Here is a 12500-nt window from a genome sequence, read left to right on the forward strand (position 1 = left end):
GCTACACAGTGACCCTTCCTGCAGATACATTGTAACATCAGAGAGCAGTAAGTGATCATTGTGTGCACATCACACACACACACACACACACACACACACACACACACACACACACACACACACACACACACACACACACACACACCTCCCTGGGGATTGGCACAGCAGTGCATGGCTAGCAGTGGGTGGTGGGTAATCCTCATTGCTGGGAGTACTTGCTGGACATGGGAGAATATGAAATACCATCAGCAGTTACTGACACAGATTGGGGTCTTTCTTCCCTGTCCCTTCCCCCCTCTGTCCCAGGCAAATTGCTAGACATGTAGCAATAATGACCTCGCATTGAGGCTCTCCCTAATCAGCCTCCTCCACCCCCTTCTCTCCCCTCAGCCTCACAGAAAGGGGAACAAACCAAACACATTATCCATCCCTCTGTCAGCCAGAATGCTTAATAATAACCTTGCTTAGGGAATCAATGGGGGATATGGAGGAACGTCAATCTGGGCTCTGTGCAGGGTTTTGTTACCCTGAGGACCTCGCCTTCCTAGCACACACCTTTTGTTCCTGAGTCCAATAAAAAGCTATTCTTCCTACCTTCCTACCAGCTCCATTCACTGCAGCCCTGGCCCTACAATGGCACCTCTCTGTGACTCCCTCTCCATCCCCATTCACACTGCCTGGCACACTAACAATCAGCCCGAGTGTGGCAGCTCTGCCCTCTCCTCCTAGGCATTTTACTACATGACAAGAGGCAGACAAAACCCAGGCTGGGGAGAGCTGGAGAGCTCAGGATTCAGCTGCACAGAAAGGGGAGCGCTGGCCGGGTCACTGTGCGCATATATATATATATATATATATATATATATATATATATATATATATATATATATATATATATATATATATATATATATATATATATACATACACACATACATACACACACACACACACACACACACACACACACATATATATATATGTGTGTGTGTCTGCACAGAAAGGGGAGCGCTGGTCGGGTCACTGTGCGCATATATATATATATATATATATATATATATATATATATATATAAAGGCGAGGTTGGGGTACCTTGTATCTATAATATATATATATATATATAAATATATATATGCATATATACATACATACACATATATGCATACATACATACACACACACACATGCATACATACATACATACATACATACATACATACACACACACGCATATATACACATATATATATATATATATGTATATCTGCACAGAAAGGGGAGCGCTGGCCGGGTCACTGCTCACACAGTGCGTATTATATATATACGCTTCCAACCAATCAGCTTCCAACCATAAGGGATACACTACCAACCAATCAGCTTCCAACCATAAGGGATACGCTTCCAACCAATCAGCTTCCGACCATAAGGGATACGCTTCCAACGAATCAGCTTCCGATTATAATTGTACAAACATGGCATTTATGTAACCTGACAGCCAGGAACAGATTGTATGGAACTTTATCTCTCTTGTTATCTCTCTCCATAGTTTAGTAAATACCCCCTTAAGTCATTGCCTCCTAAATGCATTGCAATATTAAAAGACACATTCCACTTCTGTCCCAACAGATTTGTCACATTATTTCCCTTTTATATAAAATATAATACAAAACTTCGGTACATAGAACACCTCATGTGATCTCTCCCTAGTGTAACGTGCAATACACGGATCCTTCTGTGCACACTCACATCCCCTGTGAATCACATACACCCCCCCTGTGCACACTCACATCCCTCTGTGTATCACTCACATCCCCCTGTGCACACTCACATCACCATGTGTATCACTGACATCCCCCTGTGCACACTCACATCCCCCTGTGCACACTCCCTCCATCCCTCCTGCAGGACAACACTCAGTGCATCATCCCTTGTGCAGGACACACTCAGTGCACCGTGCACCGTGCACCATCCCTCTTGCAGGACAACACTCAGTGCACCACCCCTCCCGAATGACACACTCAGTGCACCATCCCTCCTGAAGGACACACTCAGTGCACCATCCCTCCTGCAAGACAACATTCAGTGCACCATTCCTCCTGCAGGATAACACTCAGTGCACCACCCCTCCTGCAGGACAACACTCAGTACACCACTTCTCCTGCAAGACAACACTCAGTGCACCATTCCTCCTGCAGGATAACACTCAGTGCACCACCCCTCCTGCAGGACAACACTCAGTACACCACTTCTCCTGCAGGACAACACTCAGTACACCACTTCTCCTGCAGGACAACACTCAGTACACCACTTCTCCTGCAGGACAACACTCAGTGCACCATTCCTCCTGCAGGACAACAATCAGTGCACCATCCCTCCTACAGGATAACACTCAGTGCACCACCCCTCCTGCAGGACAACACTCAGTACACCACTTGTCCTGCAGGACAACACTCAGTACACCACTTATCCTGCAGGACAACAATCAGTACACCATTCCTCCTGCAGGACAACACTCAGTGCACCATCCCTCCTGCAAGACAACACTCAGTACACCACTCCTCCTTCAGGACAACACTCAGTGCACCACCCCTCCTGCAGGACAACACTCAGTGCACCATTCCTCCTGCAGGACAACACTCAGTGCACCATTCCTCCTGCAGGACAACACTCAGTGCACCACCCCTCCTGCAGGACAACACTCAGTGCACCACACCTCCTGCAGGACAACACTCAGTGCACCACCCCTCCTGCAGGACACACTGAGACTGACCATGGAATTATTGCACCTCGGGTTTATTCGTTCTCTAGTGCATGGAACCGTGGACTTTCCTTCTTTATTACAGAAAATCACGTATTTGCCTTTTCCCTATGAGATACTCATAAAAGTACAAGGTGCTATGCACAGTTGAAATAATAATGTTAAAGATATGTTTTGTACAAATAGTTTGTTCCTTTCTATGATACAGAATTGGGGGGAGGGGGGGGGGGGGGGGGGTACTGTAATACAGCGTTATACACCCAGACAGAAATAGACTGATAAATAAGAGTTCTCCAGCAACACAAAGGTAACAGATAATATAAGAGCTGTGGAAGATGAATTGTACAATTAGGGAGGGTGGAGGGTTTGGGCAGAGGGCCTGTGGAGAGAGGGAGGGAGAGAGGGGGGTTAGGGGTCACTGTGTGTGAAATGGAAGTACAACGATTCTGCTTGAACTTGGCTTAAACGAATCCTACAAATAGTTATAATGTGATTACAGCTACACATTATATTATATCCGTTCAGCAAAAGGGGATTGTTTGGCTCATGAAGGGTACTGCCTGCAATCAAGCAATAAATATATATAGGTGTTGGTTTTATATATATATATATATATATATATATATATATATATATATATATATATATATATATATATATATATATATATATATACACACATCAATCTCCAAAGAGCCGGAACTCCAGTGCTGTATAGAAACAATCAAAGCCCTGTGCCCGAGTTGCCGTACCGGCTAGCAGGGACCTATGCAACTGGGACTGGGAGGCGGCACTCATGGAGAATTTGAGTGAAATAGTCAAAGCCTCCAATAGATTATTAACATTTCAGATATAGTCCATCTTTCGTCAGGATACAAAAGTATCCTTTGCTTATAGAATTCCTTTATTCGTCTCACAATGGAGAAATTTCAGTATCCCGAGGAAATGTATAATATATATGAAACATTGATAAACTATTGGAGGCTTTGACTATTTCATCAAATCGTCTCTGAGTGCCGCCTCCCAGTCACAGTTCTTATACATATAGAACAGGGGAGCACTGTTTGGTTATTGCTGAGGTTGTTCGGACATTATTCTCCTGTCCGTGCACAGTTCAGTACATTTCAGTCTGGATTGCACTACTATGCCTGAATTATTGCATTTCCATGTCCACTTGCAGGCTGATGGCGGGACATAGGTGCTCATTAGATGGCTGATATATTGCAGTGGTGGAAGAATATACTAATGCTGATCTGCACCAGTTATTAATAATGAGATATATCTTTAATATAGTGCTTTGGGAATGATGGAGGCCGGTAATACCTTAGTGTACTCCTCCTGCTATCTTCCATAGCCCAGGGGACACAGCGTCTGACAGCACAGACCAGTGGGCACTCATAGCCCCCGGATCCCGGCGGTCTCTAGCCGCCTGCCTCTGCGCCCACCACCTGAGTATATATATACTCCCTTATGTCCAACACATAAGCGTCTCTGCCAGTCCTACCAGGCCCGGATCCCTTGTAAAGTCCCCTGGCACGCTGGCATTGACCCTGTGTGGCCCTGGGGCTGTGCGGTGTTGCCCAGCTGGCTGAGGTTGCCCATGCTGACAAATGGGTTAGTCCCTGCGTTGTGCTGGATGGCGGGTATGCCGGAGTAGTTGCAGCTGTAGTTAGTGTTGCAGGAGGGGCTGTTGCTGTAGCTGTATGCGGGGTAACTGTTGTAGGAATACGGGCTGGCTGCTACATTGTAGGCGCTGTTATAGCCCTGGGTGCCCGCAATGCACGGCTTGCCGTCTCTCACCAGCACTGGCACTGCCACTCTCCTGGGCGGGGGTGGGTGGTGGTTGCCCATTTCCAAAGACTTGTCCTGCCGCTGCCTCTTGCACTTGTATCTCCTGTTCTGGAACCAGATCTTCACCTGGGTAGAGGTGAGTTTTAGGCTGTTGGCCAGGTGCTCCCGTTCTGGGGCAGACAGGTACCTCTGCTGCTTAAACCTCCTCTCCAGCTCAAAGACCTGGGCCTGGGAGAAGAGGACCCGGGGCTTCCTGCGGCTCCTCTGCTTGGGCCTGTCTGTCTCCTCCGGCTTCTCCTCTTCATGGGGGGACTTCTTCATGTAGCAAGCCTCTGTATGGGGACAGGGACCATCAGGTACATCTTATACAGACAAACACACACACACACACGTATATATGTGTGTGTGTGTGTGTGTGTGTGTATATATATATATATATATATACATACATACATACACATATATACACACAAATAAATATATATACATACATACATACATACATACATACACGAAATTACGTGCCTGTGTATATATGTATATATATATATATATATATATATATATATATATATATATATATATATACAAATACACACACAAATATATCTACATACGCACGTGTGTGTGTATATATATATTTATATATATACATACATATACACATACATATACATATACGCACATACACAAATAATATATATATATATATATATATATATATATATATATACATACACACACATATATATATATACAAACAAATATATACACACATACACACAAATACATACATATATACAAACAAACAAACACAAACACACGTGCATTAGAAATATAAAATATAATATGTAATGTATATGTATATATATATATATATATATATATATATATATATTTAATATGCACGTTAAAGTTATACTCGCTATACAGATAGCTATAGGTATATTTACCATATTATATAGATATGATTATATATATATATATATATATATATATAAATACTGTATCTGTATAAATAGAATTTGTGTGTGTGTGTACACACACACACACACACACGACCTATTGCATGGATGATTTAACTTTTTATGCTTTTGACCCTTTTTCATGACATGACATTGTATGATTTTGGTTATACATTGCAGCAGGTGTTGTTATTTATTATTTACGCGCTCGCTTTGGAAATTACGCAGTTTACGCTTCCTGATACTTTATTATATATATGTAATGATATTTCTCGAGAAAATAAAACAGCGGCAGCTGACAGGAGTCCCCGGTTTACCGCACGTAAACCTCCGCTATCAGAACTGCCGATTTTTGCCGCAGATTTCTGCAGGAATGCGCAATATGCATCACGGGGACTGCGCTCTGCCAGAGATACCAGACGCTACAATGGATGCGTTTGCGCAAGTTCCTGAAATGCAGAAAACACGCATTTCCTCCGGGGGGCTGAGGCGTAATTTGGGGCTTTTCTGTGCCAGATACATTTCTATATTAATGATGGCTCTCAGGGGTGCAATAGTGCGCTTATAAGTCATATGTACTCTAATTACTCTACACAAAGTGGGGGGTGAATTGAATTTGTTTTCTTAATTACATCAATGCCCCATTGTCCATGCAACATATGCAGCAGGAACTTGTTGGGGTCCTGTGTACTGGGGGGAATTCATTCTAGGGTAATATTAAGGTGTTTACTCACTGTGAGCCCCTTCACTGAGAGGGTCTTCCTCCTCCTCCTCCTCTTCATCTTCTTCTTTAGGGTTGCAGGAGTCTCTGAGCGCTGCATGCACATACCTGTCAGCGGAGACCCCCACCTCCCCGAGCCCCTCAGAAGCCCCCATAGAGGTGAGGTAGGAGAGCTTGTCCACCCCCTCAGCATAGGCAGACCTGTCCCCTGCTGCCAGCATGCATGAAGCTTGGTGGAAGTCCACCTCCAGGTCCTGAACCAGGTGCCCCCTTGTCGGCTGCTGCTGGTGGCCAGGCTCCCGGTTGAGGATATCCTTCACAGAGAAAGGTGTGGAAGTGGCTGGGCTTGGTAACATCATCAGAACAACTTAATTGCAAGTCCAAATAATCAATAAATCCTGTGGAGGGAGGGGTGAGAGGGGCTCCCTGCTGCTGGGAATGTCAGGCTCCCCTGTGATGCTGCAATGCTCTGTGATAAACGATGCAACACACTCTGCTCCTGTCTAAATAGCCTCCATTACCCTGGCTCTGGTGGTCTGGGTTTTGTTACAGGCAGAGCAGGGGATAGCTGAAGGTTTGGGTACTGCCTGCTCCACAGGCCCCACCCCCTCCAGGTGACGTCACCAAACACCCATTCCTTTAGGGAAAAAGGGAGGGGGGCTTTTGATTGGTGTTTGGCTCCTGTAAGCCCTCCCACTCCCCCCACTTCCCCGGAACAGGGTCCTGCACTGGATATAGAACTCTGGTAGGGGAGGAAGTCTGTTGGGAGACGGTTTCCAGCAGATTTAGGCCTATAGAGTTAACCCTTTATAGAGTCAGGCCATAGATCTAACCCTGATATGGCAACACAGTCACATTGATATTAGTAAGTCTTTACATTCACATTAAAACATTATTATTATTATTATTATTATTATTATTATTATTATTATTATTATTATTATTTTGCAGTATTGCACTGAGTCTATCTGAGCGAGTTGTGCAGTTTAAATAAGGCAGTTTAGTTATGTAAAAGGACTGAGTTGTGTATACTCTCGTGGGTGGGTTTGTGTAAGACAATTGCTGGCAAAGTGCATTGGTTGTAGCAGTAGTGTAATAATCTGTGTCTCATTACCCCAAACTGTCAATGCACACTGACAGCAATATTATATATTTAGTGTATTGCAATTATCAGCAGCCAGCACTAGTAATATGTGAAATGTGACCATTATTAGTAGCAGTTAGTAGCAAGCACTAGTCCTGTGTGATATATGACCATTGTTAGTAGCAGTTAGTAGCAAGCACTAGTCCTGTGTGATATATGACCATTGTTAGTAGCAGTTAGTAGCAAGCACTAGTCCTGTGTGATATATGACCATTGTTAGTAGCAGTTAGTAGCAAGCACTAGTCCTGTGTGATATGTGACCATTGTTAGTAGCAGTTAGTAGCAAGCACTAGTCCTGTGTGATATATGACCATTGTTAGTAGCAGTTAGTAGCAAGCACTAGTCCTGTGTGATATATGACCATTGTTAGTAGCAATTAGTAGCAAGCACTAGTCCTGTGTGATATATGACCATTATAAGTAGCAATTAGTAGCAAGCACTAGTCCTGTGTGATATTTGACCATTGTTAGTAGCAGTTAGTAGCAAGCACTAGTCCTGTGTGATATATGACCATTATTAGTAGCAGTTAGTAGCAAGCACTAGTCCTGTGTGATGTATGACCATTGTTAGTAGCAGTTAGTAGCAAGCACTAGTCCTGTGTGATATATGACCATTGTTAGTAGCAGTTAGTAGCAAGCACTAGTCCTGTGTGATATATGACCATTGTTAGTAGCAATTAGTAGCAGGCACTAGTAATATGTGATATGTGACCATTATTAGTGGCAATTAGTAGCAGGCACTAGTAATATGTGATATATGACCATTACTAGTAGCAATTAGTAGCAGGCACTAGTAATATGTGATATATGACCATTACTAGTAGCAATTAGTAGCAGGCACTAGTAATTTGTGAAATGTGACCATTACTAATAGCAATTAGTAGCAGGCACTAGTCATTTGTGAAATGTGACCATTACTAGTAGCAATTAGTAGCAGGCACTAGTCATTTGTGAAATGTGACCATTACTAGTAGCAATTAGTAGCAGGCACTAGTCATTTGTGAAATGTGACCATTACTAGTAGAAATTAGTAGCAGGCACTAGTCATTTGTGAAATGTGACCATTACTAGTAGCAATTAGTAGCAGGCACTAGTAATATGTGAAATGTGACCATTACACGTATATGATGAAAGTACCAGTTGACATTATTCTCTCTCTCTCTCTCTCTCTCTCTCTCTCTCTCTCTCTCTCTCTCTCATCACTTTTAAGCAGAGTAGTATACAGATAGCATTATACACTATATGATATTATTTCCCATTGGATGCTGCTTAATTATTTTCCAATAGATTTAGAAGAGCCTTAAACGATGCCAATGCTATACTGCGCTAACAGCTTACTGCATAGCAGTTTAGTATCGCACAGATAGCAAATACTTCACAGCAGTAGGCAAATATTTATACCAATCCATCTACAAGTGATTTCTTAGTACTATATTAATATGTAGCATCTATACATTACAGCGCATGTGGTATATGAGAAATAATCGGACGGAGTATGCAATTATTTATCGTATGTGTAAGCCATAGCCAAACAATATAACCGCAAATACGGGTTTCATTATATATTTTTTAGGACAAATCGACCCCGAGGGTTCTGCACACACCAGCTAGATAATGACAGCATGATGCTCTCAAATGGGCAGAATTATAAATATTTTCTATTTCACCCCAATCTCTTTTGATTTTCAATAGTTTTTATTGAGTTTTTTTTGCATAAAATAGGAAATATGTATATAAACATGCACGATAACAAATTGTCTATCTCTTTTGTTTCTGAGACCCAGGTCGCAGTCCCCATAGTATTACAGATCTTATTGTCCTGTGTTTCCCTTATCAGACATGGTGGAATGAGGGGTTTTGTTTGTCTATCTACTGTGAGTAACAATACAGCAGTAATGTAATTGTCCCCATTACAGCAGTGTCACCACAGTGCTTGGTAAACATCGGATAAAGACCAGGTAGCTAATTACTGTAATTAGGGTTCTCCTGCTCCTCTCCCGGTCATCTCCACAAAGGGGTATATCTGTATTTGCTGTAGTAGCTTAGTAGCTGCCAGATATGGGCAATAATATATAGATAGATAAATCTATCTATCTGTCTATCTATCTATCTATCTATCTATCTATCTATCTATCTATCTATCTATCTATCTATCTATCTAGCTGTCTAGCTATCTATCTAGCTATCTATTTTAGTAAGCCGACAAACCCTTTCTAATCACCCTGGCAAGTTGCTTATTAATTCATAAAAAGGGCCGCTCAATTCTGTAATATTTCTAATATATATATATATATATATATATATATATATATATATATATATATATATATATATATATATATATATATATATATATATATATATATATAGCGTGGGGTGGAGCTGACACTCTCCTCAATGTTTGGAAATTGGAATTGGATAGACGTAGGAAAAGACCACGGCACTCGGGGGATTTTTCAAATCACAAAAAGGCGCCTGTGCCCCGAAACGTTGGACACCTGTTTGAATACACGTTTGTGATTTGAAAAATTCCCTGAGTGCCGTGGTCTTTTCCTACGCGCACACACACACACACACACACACACACACACACACACACACACACACACACACACACACACACACACACACACACACACACACACACACACACACATATTTATTTATTAACAGTTTTTTATATAGCGCAGCATATTCCGTTGCGCTTTACATAGGGGACAGTGATACAACAAAACAGGGTATTTACAGACAGTCAAAATGTAGGAGGGCCCTGCTCGCAAGCTTACAATCTATATTATATATACACCTTGATAAAGGGGCTAGTCCCCGAAACGTTAGTTTTGGTCACGTTTGAATACAAGTTTGAAAAAACCTATGAGTGCCGCTGTCTGTCCTTTATCCTATATATATATATATGTATATATATATATATATGTATGTATATATATATACTCATACAAACAAACACACACATTTGATATAATTAAAATAAATACGTACAAGCAACTAGAATCCAAATAGATCTATTCGATCCGTTTCCATATCGTATTTATTATTTTTTGCGATACCTATCACCAGCCTCACAGTCTTCCCAATCAGTGTTCAATAGCAGATATCGGTCCTGTGTATACAGAACACAAGCCCAGTCACTGTACAAATCACATTACATACTGCATGAGAGACTGCTATCCTATGTGTTCTGTAGGACTATGCCCTGCTTAGGATCCCAGCACATTGGGTGGTCTATTATGATATTAAAGGTGACAAAGTAGTATTACAGCAGATTATCATATTCCTATGGGAGGTGAGACGTCCTTGATGTAACACACCCCACCCACTGCAGGTACAGTATATAGGCAGCCAGAGATGATAATTGCCGGTGCTTGCATGGGCTCGTCTACTGCCCTGTGGCAATGAAGTGGTTAACTGCTATTAGGTTCTAGCGACCGTTTCCTGCATCATTATGTAATTAGGGAAATAACTGAATAAGTGGATATAAATCATAATTACATAGCACATAGCCAAGGGGGTGCTTAGTAAATTACAGGTAGTGAGATGATGAGGAGGGGACAGCTTTCACTAATGCTGAAAGAGGTTAGAGATCAGGGAGAGTAGTGTATATAGGGAATTCTATACACCTTCTATGCTATGTACATAGAAAAATGTGTCCATATTAGTATTGCAACTGAACACACCCACACACATATATTTTATTTATATATATGTGTGTGTGTGTGTGTGTGTGTGTGTGTGTGTGTGTGTTATATTTAGGATTACAGCAGTGCATGTTGCCATCATTGTGACAAGTGACTTTTATTGTAGGCAGTTATCACCCAGAGCAATAATTGGTCATTATGATAAGATCAGCTATTTGGGCATTGGGAGCACTTTGCTGACAGTCTGCATAAGTCACAAACAAATATAAGATGAAATCCCTGGCCTAGGTGGGTCTCTGGCTGTGTGTGTGTGTGTGTGTGTGTGTGTGTGTCTGTGGCAGATAGTGCGGACTCCACAGCAATTAACATTCCTGCAGCAAGTGTGTGTGTGTGTGTGTGTGTGTGTGTGTGTGTGTGTGTGTGTGTGTGTGAGAGAGCACTGCAGCAGATAGCAGGGTGGGGTAAGTGGCTGGAAGACCCCTGCTCCCTCCAGTCCTGCAGACAGGTTGCAGATTGGGACCCTCCGCCAGGCCCATATAGACAATTGCACACACAGGGACCCCAGATAACCTAACACCCCACTTCCTCCCCTGTGCTATAATTAGACGCCACCACAAATGTTATAGGAAGCCAATGTGGCTGAGACAGTCACATCTCAGTAACACACAGATTGCACTGTGACAATACACAAGTGATCTATAATTATCAGTGACAGGGTGCAAATCCCCGAGGAGCAGGAGCAGTGTAAGCACTGTACTGGCACTTTCCATAATCCAGTCCCCATACCTGTGTAATTATACTGTGACTGCTGGGCGGTAATGCAGCAGGTACAGATACATGGGCATACAACTGATATACAGATAAACAGGTGTGTGTGTATCTATCTAATATATATATATATATATATATATATATATATATATATATATATATATATACACACACTAAATTACTAAATGCATTGGAATTGGAATCAGGTAAATGGACAGATAAACTGATATTTTTTTATCTTGTACATGTGTTTTACCTTCTTTGTCACTGCGGAATGAAAACACTGTTTTTTTTTATTTCAATAGTTTTTATTGAGTTTTTTGCATAAAATAAGAAATATGTATATAAACATGCACGATAACAAATTGTCTTAACATGAATAGACCTAAAGTATATTGAATAGGGATAATAAAAGGTTTAAAAACAGTGTTTTTATCCCGATCCCTAATGAAAACACTGTTTTTAAACCTTTTATTATCCCTGATTGTGGATTATTAATTGTGTGACTAGTGGGTCAGTTTTGTTTCATAATAAGCGTGCAGTGGTTTATATTGTAAATAGTACATACTATGTTGTATTTTTGTCTTTTATATTTCATATCTCAAGAGTTTAATGACGGCCATATGAACGAATATATCATTATCAGGTAATAAGGGTCTAATTATCAATCACCACTTTTGGATATCATTTATAAT

The 12500-nt window shown here is 41.5% G+C and overlaps 1 protein-coding gene and 1 long non-coding RNA gene across 2 annotated transcripts in view; one reads left to right on the top strand and one right to left on the bottom strand.

The window, feature by feature from the left end:
* LOC146007280 (uncharacterized) overlaps window positions 1-12500 on the top strand; it is a 66433-nt gene that overhangs the window by 37102 nt on the left and 16831 nt on the right. The gene's annotated exons all lie outside the window — the stretch shown is intronic.
* On the bottom strand, window positions 3440-6781 carry NKX2-3 (NK2 homeobox 3). The gene is made up of 2 exons (XM_083145626.1): window positions 6249-6781; window positions 3440-4881 (listed from the first exon to the last, which is right to left on the bottom strand). Exons 1-2 carry the CDS (start codon window positions 6592-6594, stop codon window positions 4259-4261), a joined length of 969 nt encoding a protein of 322 aa, XP_083001752.1. The 5' UTR covers window positions 6595-6781; the 3' UTR covers window positions 3440-4258.

This window comes from Crinia signifera, chromosome 6 (genome assembly GCF_055691185.1).
Source record: "Crinia signifera chromosome 6, ASM5569118v1, whole genome shotgun sequence".
NCBI lineage: Eukaryota > Metazoa > Chordata > Amphibia > Anura > Myobatrachidae > Crinia > Crinia signifera.